The following is a 15,912-nucleotide window of genomic DNA, read 5'->3' as shown; positions in this document are numbered from 1 at the left end:
ATTGTTTTCCTTTGCTTTGTTGCTAAGAAATTATTTCTGATGCCTGCCAAAGTAAGCAGGTGGTCTTGGAAATGCCAAAAATAGTGGTGGTAAGGAGTGCCTGTTCCCAGTCATCTCAATGTGTCATTCAGAAATAGAAAAAGGTAATTCAAACTGCACAGCTCTGAATTTCCGCTCACAGTGATCTGCTTGAGAAGCTTGATCTTATTTTGGTGATTAAGCAAAGGTGTTCTAGAGGAGAGTATTTGTCGTGCCAGCTCAGCCTGTTGTGTTCAGAGTGCTCTTAGATCATCCTTTAAGAAATCTGTAATTAAGCAGGACAATACAGTAAGTTCTGAGTCTGAAATAATCCTCCATATCTCATGGAACCTTAATTGTCTATCTTTATTGACAAACTCACTGACATTTTCTCAAAATATTTTCTTTCTTTCTCTTTCTTTTCTCTTTCTCTTTCTTTTCTCTTTCTCTTTCTTTTCTCTTTCTCTTTTTTTCTTTTTCTTTTTCTTTTTCTTTTTCTTTTTCTTTTTCTTTTTCTTTTTCTTTTTCTTTTTCTTTTTCTTTTTCTTTTTCTTTTTTCTTTTTTCTTTTTTCTTTTTCTTTTTCTTTTTCTTTTTCTTTTTCTTTTTTCTTTTTCTTTTTCTTTTTCTTTTTCTTTTTCTTTTTTTTTTTCTTTTTTTCCTTATGTGAATGGGAAAGGGAAGCTGGAGTCATGGATCTAGGGTGCCACCAGGATAGACTGCAGACAAATGGGAATGTTTCAGCATTGCTCTTCCTTTTTCCTACCTCTGTTCCAAGGCTTGCAAGATTCGGAAGACCAGGGGATGGGGGAGAAATCATGGAGTTACCCTTCAATTCTAGGGTTTTGTTGTGGTCTCAAAAAGTGAAGAACTACCCAGAGAGAGGCCCCTGAAAAAAGAACAGCAGTAGTGTTATAATCTTTCCAATCCCTGTATCAGCTACAAATCTTCAGTGATCCTACAGTGTTCTGCAGTTTGCCAAAACTGATGTTCAGGTTTCATAACATTTAGAAGTCAAATTTCAAATTAGATTTTATTTTCTCTTGGAGTCTGGACTTTGGGTTGCAGCTTTCTTGGGAGAGTATACTACTTCATTTTCCCCTGGAAATCAAACAGGACCAGGGTGCCTCATTCTTCTCAACTTTTCTGAAAGTCTGAACTCTGATGAATTAAATGTTTTATTGAACTTTCAGGCTAGGTAAGCTGCTGTGCTAGCTAAAGAAACAGGATTACATAGGATTAACCCTTTGGAAACTTAGAACACAAGGTTCATTTAATTAAAATAATCTTCCTAAGCATTCAGTGGCTGAGAGGTTGAAAAAATATCAGCTTGTCTTTGAGTTCTGTTGCAATTCTAGGATGGAGTAAAAGGTTTTGCCCTATTTTCAGGCTTAAATCAACTTGGAGTGGGCATATCAGCAAGCAAAGCCACAATAGAATGTTCTCTTACCAAGATAACCTAGTCACAACAGCTTTGTCTCTTCATCACTTGGTCTTGATCATTTCCAAATCTTTAGATACAGCTCTATCTTTGTTAGGAAACTTCTTTTTCAAAGATTCAGTCTTACTGAATTTTATTTTTAATACTTATTATAAATTCAGTGACCTGAAGCACTCTGGAAGTAGATGTGCAAGCACATTGGATATGTTTGATTAATGTATTTTGGTATCTCTTCTCTGCCTTCTCCCATGAAAATGCCACTGGCAGTTTTATATTCCAGTATCTAGGCAGATATAAGTGCCTGAAGGGATTCAGGTCCTTTGGTTACTACTTCCTTCTGCTGTCCAAAATCCCAGTGTGGTTTATGAATTTGGTGAGCGGCTCTGTTGCTGTAGCTGGCATGTGGAAGCAAAAGAACTAGTTCATTTTAGAGTACATCTCTTTTCCAGCCTGCATAGAATTGGAAAAAAAGCAGTGAAACCAGTGTGAGCTACTCAGGTAAACAACCACATTGGGTTTACTGCTAGGGTCCAGGATCCTACCTGGGATCCACTTAAGGACTGTCTCCTTTAAGCATATGAGACAGTCAGATTTTCACTGTCAGATTTTATGATGGCAGCCTAGTTTAGAAATTACGGAGTAAAGAAGTTGCTTTATTTGACTGGACTTATAGCTGTTGTTCTAAGGAACCATCCCTATGCATTCTCTGCCTGAACAGTTCCCTGCTTTCCTTGGCCATGGGGTGGATTGGAAATGGGATTTGCTTCAGTGTGAGCAGAGAATCTTGCTGTTCTGTTTTCCTTATTTCAGACCAAGGTTGGTGGGACAAGCCACACGGGAGGCAGTTTTGAAGAAGTTCTCAGCTCTACAGCCCACGCTAGTGCTCAGAGCTCCCTTGCTGGCACCAGGCTCCCTGAAAGTGAAGAAGAGCTTCAGTGCTAAACAGCACGCCCTCCTGAGCCCCACATGCCTCTCTTCAGAGACTTGCCCAGACAATGATTTTCAGCTCTCCCTCACCACACAACGTGCGCAACAAGGTTTTGTCAGCTTTGGAAAATTGCCATCCTGGCCTTGTGTTGGAGAAATGTTTCCTCTCCCTATTTCTATTTTAGATGGGCCATTTTATCACCAGGTACTTTGTACATCATCAAAACCACATGCAAGTCATTGGCTGTAACGCACTAAATTCTGTGTTAAGTGGCTAAATAGTTTTCAGTTACATGTAACTTCCCTCTAACAATCTCCCAGTCTCTGTTTCTTATTTATTTTGGTTTACCTTTTTTCTATCTGTTGGTTTCTGGCTTCCCTCTCAGTGCCACATCAGACAGATGGACCTAGAGCTGTGCAAAGCATTCAGCTGCCAGCAGTAGCCCATACACCAGCTGTCTACCGTCCATACCAGGTGCCCTTTGCTCAGAAGTGTCTGTACATCATCTATTTCCTAACAGAATTAAAATCACTTACTGTCACAAAAAGCTGTTTCTCCTTCAGTGGTACAGTCTGGCATTGCCCTACGCCCGTTAGGCAGCAGAGTTAAGGAGAGCAGGAAGAGACACGTGGTTATTCATACAGAAACAACCTATCACAGCTGCTGATTTCAGATTGTCATTTTGGCTGGAAAGGTTTCAGTTTCAAAATGTGCATCATTGCTTGCTCTCTTTGGTTTTGTAAGACTTGGCAGTGAACTTAATTAGAAAATAAAGTGGAGTGAAGGGAACCTTAATATTTCTGCCTCCCTATTTTCCCCTCAAAACCAAGGGAAAGTATGTTTATGAGCCTCTGTCAAGATACAGCCTTAAGTGAAAGAATACAAACCAAACATTTGGCTTCAGATGTGCCATAGGTTAGAGAGCCCATGCCTTCAGAGCTGCTAGCGTAGGCCCTGTCACCTGACAATGCACAGGATGAGTAAGAACTTCACTTCTGGTGTCAAATTTTGCTCTGCTTCGCTCCAAGATGTTAATTCCACCAACCGCATTATCTCTGCTCAATCACCAAGAGCCAGACGTCTCTCAGCTTTGATTCAGCATGTTTTCTGAACTGCATTCTTTTAACATGTTTTCTAAGGAAAGAGCAGCACATTTGTGACACTATCTTGCTGTGTAGTGAGCACATGTCAGTCCACATGTTGCGTTGCTCAGCTCACCACACACTGAGGTGGGCACAACGTTATCCATAAACAGGATGGAAAAGAGCCTGGCTACTTTGAGAATGGATGTGTTTTTTGAGCATACGCCAAAAGCTTCAAATCAGTGTTCGTGAGTTTGAATTACAGACTGCTTAAAATTTTGTGAGAAAATGTGGCTTTTAGTGATTTTTGTTTTTTCTTGTGTGGCTTTTGTTAGTTTTTACGAAGTTGAAAGTCTTTTTGTAATGTTCTACTGGACATAGGCTAACTATGGACATTTATATCACATGCCTCTTTAGTGTGATTTTTAGCATGAAAGCAAATCTAATTGTTTTTCTAGTATTCTTGTGACAATTTTCTAGCTTATTTTATGTGGTTTTGTGCATAATTGTGAATTTATTTAAAATGGAATATATTAACTGACAACTTATAGTTTGTGTAAATGAAGTTCTTGATATTCTTATTAAAAATAAATTTCTCTCTCTTTTACCCTTTGTGATGTTTTAATTCTGTTTACCAGTAGTACTGAGCAATCTAATGGAAGGTGTCCCTGCCACTGGCAAGGGAGTTGGAACTAGGTGATCTTTAAGGTCCCTTCCAACTCAAACCACTCTGTGATTACTGTGCATGGGGTTCCACGCTGTCCCCTTGGTCCCCTGCAGAATGGGGAAACCTCCTGCTATGCTGCATGAATTGAATGGACTGTTCTTGCTTAGGGTAGTATTTGTGCTGGATGTGTTTCTACCAAACATCTCTTCGAGGCCACTTTGCTGGTTTGTCAAGAATGTTCTCAGTTCTGCCCTTCCACGCATCTGTAGCTTTCACGCTCAACATTCAATGCAAACTAATGGACACTATCATTCGTGTGCATCTAGGGGGAATAATAATGCAGACAAAAGCTCAGTGGGCCCCACTCCATCCCCCTCTGCAGTATGGCAATCTGTTGCCAAGAACCACTCATCAGCTCAGCAAAGTGCAACCTGTTCTTCCAGGGTTGCCACAGGGCATGACTGCTGCCCCAGGGGGCTCCTGAGCAGAGCAGGCACCTCCCATCTCCTCTGAACCAGACCAATGCACTCTGCAGATTTTGAGCACTGTGCCAGCCATAGAGGCAAGAAGTTCCCAGCATCTCTGCACAGCACTCTGTGCTCTAGGAAAGGCACCAGCCACAGAACACTTGGGGAGCTTCAGTCAGGCCCCTGAGGTTCGTGTAAAGAAAGCATTTCCTGAGTCACGGTGCCTCACAATGTGTGTTCAGATACATTACCTGCCTTTAAAGGATATGACAACTGAATTTAGTTTTATGCTGCTTCATTTGACATGAGGTGGAAGATAGAGAACTCCAAGTCTCTACCACGTAATTTTTACAAGTGCAAATTTTGCTTACTTGGTAATCATGGCATTGTCCTCATCTCCAGCTGCACACAATTCAGCATTTGGCTGTGCAGCCACTGGCCTCATTATGGCATTTACCACCACTACAGCTTTACTTCACAATTACTCTGTACTTCTACATTAGTGTCTACTTCTGCCAGAAACTCATTTATGGTAGAACTGCTACCAGCGTGCCACAGCCTGGAGAAGAGAGCCAGCTCTACCTGGATGTAAAGGCTTCTGCATTAGATTGCACGAACTCCAAAGGTCCCTCCCAACCTCAGGTATTCTGTGATTATTAATTACCTGTGAAGGAGTCTGTAAAACGGCCAGTCTGGGGTGAGGGAGAGTGAGAAATATAGACCTTACTGAAATATTGGCACCATTCCCTGATACAGCACATGAACAGGGGAAAAGTTGTATGAAACAAAGATACCAAGAAAATGTAATGAATGAGATTACGAGTTTTATGCACCATCACTTAAGGCTAATGCACTCCAAAGAAATCTCATCTCTAAGCTCAGTCAAGAGCTTCTACAGACACATGCTCATTGGTCTCCTTTCTGTGTAGCACTGAGTGGATATTAACCCATTCTGAAGGTACTTAAATCCATACATATTTAGGAAATTCACAGAACAAGACCACCTGCCCCACACAGTGCATTACATAAACAGATTAGATTGCAATCAACTAATTTTTAGATGTACACGGACCTCCCCAGTGGAGAATCTATTTGTAACTGAGACTGCATTAATCAGAGGCTGATTAAAAAGAAGGAAAACCCCAAATATACTTTGTTCCCTGACACAACCTCTGATCTGGGAGGCAACTACATTACCTGCTCCTCTCTAAGTGTTCCTGGGATTCTCAGCAGTGAATGCATAGGAAAAAAATTTCTGCTAGCAGATAGTAATGTTAGAGGAGAAAAAATAATGACCAGAATATAAATCAAAGTATTTATTATGGCTACAGCATTTAGGAACACATCAGGAATGTGGATGAGGTGTGGCAGCTATTCTTTTTTTCCTTTCTGTGTTAATCAGAGATACAAGCTGGAGTATTTCTGGGTGAACAAACTTCCCTGCAAAACAAAAGAAAGGGAAGGTTAAAGAAAACTGCTCTCATTTTGCCATGTATGAAAGGCTGGAATTGGAATAATAGCAGAAATACCACTTTAGGCTTAGAATAAATGTCAAATTATTCTTTTAAGAAAGTGAATGCTCCCAGTTCAATCCAGCAATGGAGTAAGTGTAGCTACACGCCTTCTTCATAAAAAACTTGTATTTTGTGCTCTATTAAAACATTTAAGAGCTGAAAGGCACCCTGACCAAGATAATCTATACGATGTATCATGCTACAGGAAACCACTCCAGTTCCAGGTGCACTTAGGGTATATGCTGCAGGCTCTACTCACACACCAGTTCAATTTAAGCTGTTGAATTCTGGTAGGGGAGCAAAGACGAATGGTTAGAAAATAAAGCAGTACCGGCTTTGTTCATGTTGTCCTTTTTTTTCCTTTGCTAAGCAAAGTCTTACAGAGAGAGATGATTATTTCCCTGGGGAATCACCAAAGTGTAAATGGGACTTGTCAGGGACTCTGTTGAGTGACTGCTGGTCCTCCTATCCCTAGAGTTTTTCTATCTTTAGTTTTTTTTCCAGGACAGGATGAGTTACTTACAGTCCTCCTCTGGTGTTCAACTACCTTGCCAAAATGATAAAGATTATTATTTTAGCTATCTCTGCTTTAAACTACCAGTGTATTTTGCAAAGGATGAAAAGCAGTGGATAGAATAAAAAGTAACACAGTTGGAACTTAATCATTTCACTGAGGTGGCTTTCACAGGAACCTTGGGCTGGTCACTCAGCTCACTTGGGGATAACAAACCCTACCTCACTGGTTCCTGAAACATTGACAGAGTACAAAAAAGCTGCTGTCAGAGCATGGGTGAACACTGAAGACTCCTTTATGAAGACTGATGTTTCAGGGACATCCTTACACACATGCAAGTGTAATGAAAGCTCAGCCTCTCTCTAAGGTGAAAAGCAATGTAAAAGGAATTTGTCATAAATTAAATTCAGGTTTAATACCTACAGATAAATGTCAAGTATGTTCACAATGCATCAAGTTTCCCCAGAAATATTAGGGGACTTGAGTAATGAGTAAAATAACTAGTTCTCACTTGCTCTGAATGTCCGTCAGAAGAAAAAAAAGGAAATTTATATATTTCATTTATGAAAGAGGAAAAAAAAAATACCCAAATGTCATACCAGCAGTTGAATCAAAAAAATCCTGCAGTCTGCCAGGTGTCTTTTCTAACTCTTCATACTCAAATGCTTGCAGTATCATCTCACACTGATCCAACTGCTTTACAAATTTGGCTTCTGCAGTAGACTGGTTTTCATATTCCTGAAAAGATTTGCAGTTATAAGAAAATATTTTTGTTACTCTGAAAACAAACACCAAAATCTATTTATATATCTAGAACTTTCTTCATTAGTACAAGCCAATTCAGAAATATTCAGTACAATTATGTCTTTGTTTTTACAAACACACAGTGGTCAGCAAAACACTTGAAATGTGCCAATTTTATATTAAATGCAGTGGGATGTAAAATACAGCCTTTTGCACAGTCTAACTCTAAATATACCAATTGTTTTGGCTGAATCAGGGATGATATGGAGGCAACTCTGCATGACACACAAGTTAAACAATAGGTTTGATTTAACTGTATTTTATGTAGAAAGATCATTTCAGGCCTGGCTAAGGCTATTAATTACCACAGTGTCTGCCTATGCACTGTCACCACCTATTTTTAAGACCTATTTTGCACTTTTCTCACCACTTACTGTTTCTATATGGAGTTGTTCTTTATATTCCTCCTGTCATTCCCGCCTAATCTTTTTGCTCTAATCTGTCTGAGCTGCTTAAGTCCTTATGTCTCTCCTCGGAGATAGGGAGTGGTTAAGGGGTTTCCTCCCCTTCAAAATTTAAGTCCTTTAATCTCTCTGCTGTATTTTCCCTCTCTACAAACATCATCAGTATATATTTATGAGTGATTCACATTTCTACTCAACTTGAACAATTTTGCTGTCATTTGCTTCCAGTGATGGCTGCAGACAGGTTTGGCATTGCATTTTCTCTTTTCCAAATCTACTGCATTGTATGAGATGTCTCACAAGCATGTCTTCCTAACTCTCCTGACTTCCAAAACCAAGCCCACAGAAAGGGGTGTTCTTCTCTGCAGGTTACCTTGATACCACTGGCAGGTCTGACCCTATTTGTTATCCCCACCAGCATTAATCACACCTAAGTGCACACTGGGACCATCTAAACTCCCAGATCCACAGCACCTGTGAATCACAGCATTTCCACAGGGAAGAGCAACATCAGTGCAGGAAGAGGTTTGCCTACTGACCACAGAACTTGGCATTCCTTTCTGTATCTTTTGATAACAAGTGTGATGTGTCACTCACAGTGGAAAGACCCTGGCTTTGTAATTCCAGCACACTGATGCTCAGGTAAGTGTGACAGTCATTTCCTTGTCTTGCATACTATTAGGAGCCTGTTCTTAGCCTTATTACTTTACCTTTGAAGTCGAAATCCAGATTTCGATGGCCATGATTGATTGGTTTATTATTCCACATAAATTTCAATGGTACTTTGAATTTTCAGTTACATCTTCATCATTATTTTAATAATAAATTTCATTTCAGTGTTTTTATCTTGTTTATCTCTATTTATCCTGAGCTTTGCCTCATTTTTAATTTGTTTAAGTACCACTTATTTTCTTAAATCTATTTATTTCTACTCCATTTTTTTATAATCTCTTTTGCGGGGGGGGAGGGTCCCTCAAAGACAACAAACTCTTGGCAGTGTTACAAAGGAGAACTTCAAGAAAATAAGAAGTAGGGCTGTTCACCTGTAAAAGTCAGTTTCACCTCCAACAATTAGGTGGGAGTATCAATCTGTTGCCAACCTCTGTGCTATACACCTGATGTTATTCACACCTCAGCTCACATTGCCCTCAAGAAACATCAGCTATTAGATGTGCAACTGTGCACAGTGCTGAAACAAACACTTACTGTTACCTCCCCACAGGTGGTTAAGACTCTGAAATAACAGTGTACTTTGGAAAAACACTAACTGGTCTTTCCAACACCACAGGTTGTCTTTTAAAAATCATTCCCATGCTTTTGCACTTGAGAATAAAAAAGCAGGACAGAGCTGAAACATGCTGACTCATTTACTTTACTGTTTTTTCAAACATGTTTGGGATTAAGTTACAAAGTGAAGATATATCTGAGGCATCCTTCTGCTGCCTCTCCCCTACACAACACTCGCCAGGTACCCACCAAGACCACTGAAGGCAGCAGTCCTTGTAAAGCTGAAAAACGTAGAGAGACAGAGACAAGGGCAGGGCAGAGCAGGAAGGACTTGCTAAGAGTGTCAAGAAATCTTGTACTGCTCAGCACTGTTCAGCTCTGGTCCATGACCACCTTCACTCACAAAAAAAAATTAAAGGGAAATGTCTCTGGCTAGCTGAGAGCAGAGCAGCACACTAAGTTATCAGAGTCTTATTTTCTTTATCTCTTTTTTTTTCTTCTTCTTAAAGAGCAACTAGTTGTTCCACTTAACACTAGAGGGACTACATATGAATAGTAGATTTTTAGGGTACCCTCTCTGCCAGGTGGGTTGCACTCATGCTAATGAATTGCAGACACAGTGCCAATAAATAATCCTGAAGGTAGAAACAAAGACCAAATTATCAAAAGTGTGCACATATTATGGTTAATGAGAATGATGAAAAGCTACCATGCTAAAGAACTAACTCCACACTGAACCAGCTCTTACAATGTCACTGGAGAAGACTGAGACCACCAAAGAAAAAACCCAATTATACAGAACTAACCTTATCTATCAAAACCTCATTTTCCTCAATTATAACAGTTTCACAAGGGAGAACGAACCAGTGCTCCCTAAAAAAATACACACATATTATTTCCTATATCTGATCATGCTGGTTTACCCCCTTTATCTTAAAATACAGCTCTGAGTGCCCATTCCCACTGCCTGCTCAACCACACAACTGCAACAGGAAAAAAAAAACCAAAACAACTCTAAATCTAAAACAAAACCACAAACAGGGTGTTGTAGCAAAAGGCAGAAATTGGATGCAAATATTTGGAATTTAAATACAGTCTAAGTAGAAAAGAATATGAATGTAAGATATTCAGGTCATATCCTCCAAGAAACACAGAAAGCTTGGACAAGAGGCTGTGGATTCAATTTCCCCCCATGTGACTGTATGTCACAAGGAGATAAAGCACAGTAATTATAAACTTGAATTGTTTGGAAATAATTTAATCATCCCTCATTTGCAAGTATAAAAGATCTTATCAATTAACAGCGTGAGTTTGCATAAAAATGGTTAAATCACCTTCAAACACAAAAGATACTTTCTAATACAACTTTTAAAGAACCCAGGACCAGAAATCTCTGGTGTTTGTAGAAAAGTGCATTTTTTTTGGTCACAATTTAGTTTAAACGTTAGTTTACTTAATCATTTTAGGTTACTACTAAATAAGTTGGTCTAATGGACTTTATGAGAAAGAAATGAGAGCTACAGAAATTACTTGCATAAAAGCAGAAGATAAACCCACAGCACCATCACCTACCATTATTTTTTTTCCTGTATTAAAAGCTGCATATGGCCAGACATGAATGAACGTGACAAAGTAATGAAAAATCAGATTTATATCCAGAGGGGTGGATGTAGAGGACAAACCCTTCCTTTAGCTGTAAACCAAGCCCTAGACAGGTTGATCAGGAACTCTGAGATGCCAGGGGCAGAAGATGGTTATTTTATCAAAGTCCAGGCTTTCTGTTTGAAAAGGATCCAAAATTGACCTTGATTCATACTGTCAGGCTTTATCTTCTAAGCAAATAAATCTCAATTTCTTGTGCCATTTAGGAGATGGCACAATTTCACAGGTACATGGGAAGAAGGGAATGGGTCACTCTGAATTTTAACATAGGATTAAAAGAATGCAAACTTACTTCCCAGAGTTCATAGATTTCTTTTCTGAGGTCCTCTGATAGAAGGTGGGTCAGTTGTTGCATAGCTGTCTGAAACAAAGAAGCCATTTCCATTTATCAATTTTCTGAGCAACATTTTTATAGTTTTATTTTCTGAATAATTATCTAGTTGTTACCAAGCTAGCAGAAACATCCACTACACAGCAAATTACTGTATTGTTTTGGCATGGCAATGTTTGGCTACAGCTCTGGCCAAGGCCAAGGTGGTAGCACCTCTGGGAAAACATATTTAAGAGGAAGGGAAAGCCCTGTGCAACTTCACCCAGGAGGAGGAATGAGAAGTGAGAGGAAGAAGTGAGCAGATACCAGGGTTAGTGAAGGAGGAGTAAGAGATGCTTTAGATGCCAGAGCAGATTCCCCTGCAGCCCGTGAGGAAGATCATGGTGAGGCAGCTGTGCCCCTGCAGCCCTACAGAGGAGCAGAGATCCACCTGCAGCCCCTGGAGGTCCATGGTGGAGCAGATATCCACCTGGGGCCCATGGAGGATTTGAAGCAGGGGGATACTCAGAGGAGGCTGTGACCCTGTAGGAAGCCTGCACTGGAGCAGGCTCAGAGCAGAACTTGTGACTCCAGAAACTGTTCTGCACGTTCTTTGTGTTCCCCAGTTGATCAGTCTCATTTCTGTGCCGTCTCTATTGTCTGCCCAGTGACATGAAGGACTGCTTCTAGAACAACCAACATCACAGGCAAGACAAAGATTTCATGCCATGATTGTTTCTCCACTTCATATACAGGATACAGTGTCACAATAAGGTTCCAAATGGCTTGCCACCACAGCAGAATCAAGGTCTCATTCCTTCTCACCTCTTTCCAGCTCTGGAACTCACCAGATTTCAAGGTCAGGTGGCTAAAATGACTTATCTGTCAAAAACCCCTACTCCAAACAACACCCTTCCTCCTCCAAAAACACCCAAAACTTCTTTTATTAATCAGGTTCATTTTCTGCTGCCTTAGTGTTGGTGAGACTCACTGGTTAAAGTTACTGCACAAGCAGCAAACTCTGGAGCCAGCTCAATGTCAGCTGTAGAGCAAACAGAAAAAAGGAGAATTGTGCAGTGGAAGCAGAGTATTGATAACTCACCTCAAGCCACCTCCTGAAGTGGCTACCCATGGTCTGTTTTTACAACAAAGTATTTCAGAGTCATCCTAAATATTTAATGCTTTACTCTTCTTCTCACAAAGTCAACAGAACGTCCTCACTGACTGAAATGGGAGCAGAAGGAGCTGCAAATACTTAAGAAAACTTCTTAAACATACCTAGGCATCAAAATCTCTTTTTCCTTGCCTAAATTCAAATGAGACCAAAGTTGAAGGCTGATCCTCAGTGACACAACAACCTCTAGAGGCATTCAGTAAAGAGGTTTCTTCTGTTCAGTGTTTTGAAGCTCTTTGAAGAGTGTAACAAACACTCCAGTGATTATTCATCACCTATAAAAGGGGGCCTGTTTTATGCTTATCTGGTTAAAACTAGGGGCTGGGGGAACATGACCAACTCTAGGAGTAAGCTCTTTGCTAAGAAAGTGGAAATTAAAGATGTAAGGTGCATTTGGCATTCCTGAAGTACTATCTTTACTGACTGTAATTTTGGTGTTTCTTTTTTTAATATACGTCCTTGTGTGTTCTCACACTGAATGAAGAAAGCCTCTGAAGAGTTTCTGAGGCATGACATTGCCCTCTAGCTGTGGCTACAGAAATGGTTTACATTTTCTTCAAATAATGCCACAAACCAGAAACAACAAACCAGCACTTTGGATAAGTGCACGGCCAAAAATAAAGTGACTCTAAGCACGCTGCACTCCAAGAATCAAAACAACAACAAAAGAGACACCTGCATCTGAGGTTCTGTGCAGAAGGTTTAAATCAAGTCTCTGTCAACCTCGTGATCTGGCACCACACACACAATCTGACATGAACTGTCATGCATCCTATTCAGTGCACCTACTCCCTGCTCCTCACCTCTCAGTAAGGAGGCTGAACATGACTCATTCAGGCTTACTAAAACTGCAGCTAGTTCAGGAATAAATGTCCAAGGTGAAGATTACTTCAAAGATTCTTCCGTAACTTTGTACTTGGTAATGTTACAGGTATGAAAATCTCAAGGAGCTGAAAACTCTACTTGGCTGTGGCAGGCTTGTCCAATGCCAACAACAGTGTTATATTGCTTGGGGTGTTCCTTCACCACCACCAGAACATAAAAACACACAGAATGCCCTGTAGCTGTGGCTTCACACCTTACGTTCATACCTCTTCTCTCCTGTGTTTCTCCTCTTTTGGGATATTATCTGCAGGAGCAATATCTCCAACAATGCATTCAGCCATATCATGAACCAAAGCTAATCGTATGCATCTGACAAGAAGGAGGGACAGAATAATTAGTTTTTCAGCATTTTAAGTTGAAAACTTACCCAAAAGGCTAAAAGACTGCAGAATTTATCCCCCTTCATATACTCTAAAGATTGGTTGTAGCCTTTCTTAAACTTTATATAAGATTTTTCACTTTTTTGTTAATTGAATTATTTTCCACCTAGACATGATTTCTAGTATCTACTGTTTGTAAATGTAGATTTAAGTATACACTGTGTACCAGAGCATAATATTCAAACGTAATGTACTTAGCTTTTGCATACTTGGCTTTTAGAGATGTTGTGGTAATTAACTACCACAACATCTCTAAAACATTCACATACACTTCACATTATTCCTGCAACAGGTAGAAGGTAATCTGGAGCAAACCCAAATTCAGTATATAATCTGTCACTCACAGCTCTGCAGCTATGCCAGTCTGCAGCAGAATAGTCAAAACAGCCTTCATGTCAGCTGCTAGAGCTTTCTCTGCTATCCTAGAGGCTTTCTGTGGATCCTTACTGCTGCTGGGTGCTCCTTCAGCCTGTCAAAACTGATACAGTCTATGGCTCGGACATGGCTGTCTGTTGCTTGACATTGTTTTTTAACAAGGGTCTTCAGCCTGTTTATTTACTGCTTGAAAGAAGACCAGCTTTGAGCCTCTGCACTAAGGACTTGCCTCAACACTCACAGTTAAGCAATAAAGTTTTTAGCCCCTTTCAAATGACCAGGGAAACAGGACCCTGTTCAAAGGACAGAGGGAAGAGGGGAAAGGATTTCAAATTCCTTCAGTGTGATTTAAAAGCTCTTACTTGGGACGACAGCTTCTTTAAACATTTTGTTTGTAGCTCTCCCACAATATTAACATATGGTCGTGATAAGCAGAGTCTCACCTGTCCTTGTTAAGGTTTTTGTCTTCAGTCACCAAAGCCATCATCGCCATCCTGTACATATGGTCGGAGACGCTCTCTGGCTTTGCCACGTTCCTGTACACCCATCCCGTCCGCGGTACTCTCTGCGCTCGTATCACAGAATCACAGAATCAGTTAAGCTGGAAAAGGCCGCAGAGATCATCGAGTCCAACCTCTGGGCGGACACCACCGTATCCGCCAGACCATGGCACTCTAAAGGTTAAACCCCTCGCCTTTGCGGGCCCTCGTTTCAGAGACACCGGCAGAAATTCCACCCCACCACGGCCTCCACGCTCCGGAGAGCTCTGATGCTCGCAGTGAACACCTGCCCCAAGGCCCAGCCGGGCGCCCCAAGGCTGTCCCCGGCCAGGAGCCTGGCCCAGCCGCAGCAGGCGCCGCCGCCGGGACACGGAGGCACCCACGAGTCCCCGCCGCAGGCGAAGGGCCGGGACACGGAGGCACCCACGAGTCCCCGCCGCAGGCGAAGGGCCGGGACACGGAGGCACCCACGAGTCCCCGCCGCAGCCGCAGCCCGGCCGGGCCCGCGGCGCCGGCACAACGCGGGCGGAAGCCCCGGCTCACGCCGGCCCCCGCCATCCGCTGCCCTCTGCCAGCCCCGGCCCCGCTGCCAGCCCGGGCACTGCCGGGGGAACCTGGCCCCAGCCCCCGCACCTGGCCCTTGCCCCGCGCCCACCTTGAGCTGCCCAAGCAGCCGCAGGAAGGGCAGCAGCCCGACCCCGCCACCGGCCGCCATCGGCCGCGGGCAGCACGGCCTCGACCGCGGCTCCTCCTCCTCCTCCTCCTCCTGCCGGGACGCGTCCGCAGGGGGGCCCGGGCGCAGGCGTGTGTGGAGAGTGGCGGCGGGGGAGCCGCGTCCCCAAAGCTCTGGCTCCTCGGGGTTCATTCACCACAAAAAAGAACGACACGGGCTGCGACTGCAAAAGAAGCCGGGCTGCTCACGGGCTTGAACGCTGTGGAGAGGGGAAGGGAAGGTGGCAGGCGTGTCCTCTCCTCTCTTCCGCTGGAGGCCAGCAGGGAAAGAGGAAAAGACAGCCTCCGAGGCAGGAATGGCTCATACTTCTGTCAAAACTGAGCATCTCGGTGACCTTTACCCTGGGGAAAAAAAAAAAAAAAAAAAAAAAAAAAGTGTAGCGCAAACTCATTTTTTTGTTCAGAGAAGAACGAATAGTTATCAGGGTTGCTGATGAGCTTTGTTCTGTGGACTCCCCGCATCTTGCTGCAAGCACATCCCTCAATTTTATGAGTTAAATAAATAACACGGTGACTTACCTGACAATTGGTGGATTTTCAAAACACATTAGATTTCTTTGCTACTTTTATCTTGCCAACTGAAATAGCGGATAATGGTTTCAATGTGGTGGTGTAGTAGTCTGTTTCAGGAAAGAACATCTGCAGTTAGTTTTGCCAGCTATCAGCAGATGGCAGAGTATTTTACTTTCGTTTGTGCAAATATTTAAACTCCTAAATTATAAATAAAGCCTAGACAACATTTTAGTGACCATTTCAAGGCTGTTTTCCCACAATAAGAAACAATAAGGACCAGGAAAGTCATCACCTTTACATCTGTGTACACAATGAT

General features: G+C 42.0%; 2 protein-coding genes across 3 annotated transcripts in view; one reads left to right on the top strand and one right to left on the bottom strand.

The window, feature by feature from the left end:
• The window catches only part of TPD52L1 (TPD52 like 1), a 49,422-nt gene extending 46,247 nt beyond the window's left edge, over nt 1–3,175 (top strand). For both annotated transcript variants that reach the window (XM_059842177.1, XM_059842176.1), the window contains one exon: nt 2,269–3,175. In XM_059842177.1, coding sequence (XP_059698160.1) covers nt 2,269–2,400 — 132 coding nt within the window. In that variant the 3' untranslated portion in view covers nt 2,401–3,175. The remainder of the gene's footprint in view (nt 1–2,268) is intronic.
• Nucleotides 3,176–5,903: 2,728 nt separating this feature from the next.
• HDDC2 (HD domain containing 2) lies at nt 5,904–15,337 on the bottom strand. Its single transcript, XM_059842175.1, has 6 exons — nt 15,007–15,337; nt 14,295–14,416; nt 13,303–13,405; nt 11,020–11,088; nt 7,230–7,368; nt 5,904–6,042 (listed from the first exon to the last, which is right to left on the bottom strand). The coding sequence occupies exons 1-6, from the start codon at nt 15,214–15,216 to the stop codon at nt 5,948–5,950; spliced, it is 738 nt and encodes a 245-aa protein (XP_059698158.1). The 5' UTR covers nt 15,217–15,337; the 3' UTR covers nt 5,904–5,947.
• Between the last annotated feature and the right edge of the window lie 575 nt (nt 15,338–15,912).

The sequence above is a fragment of the Haemorhous mexicanus genome, chromosome 3, assembly GCF_027477595.1.
Source record: "Haemorhous mexicanus isolate bHaeMex1 chromosome 3, bHaeMex1.pri, whole genome shotgun sequence".
Classification (NCBI taxonomy): Eukaryota; Metazoa; Chordata; class Aves; order Passeriformes; family Fringillidae; genus Haemorhous; species Haemorhous mexicanus.
This window is presented reverse-complemented; position numbering and strand designations above follow the sequence as displayed.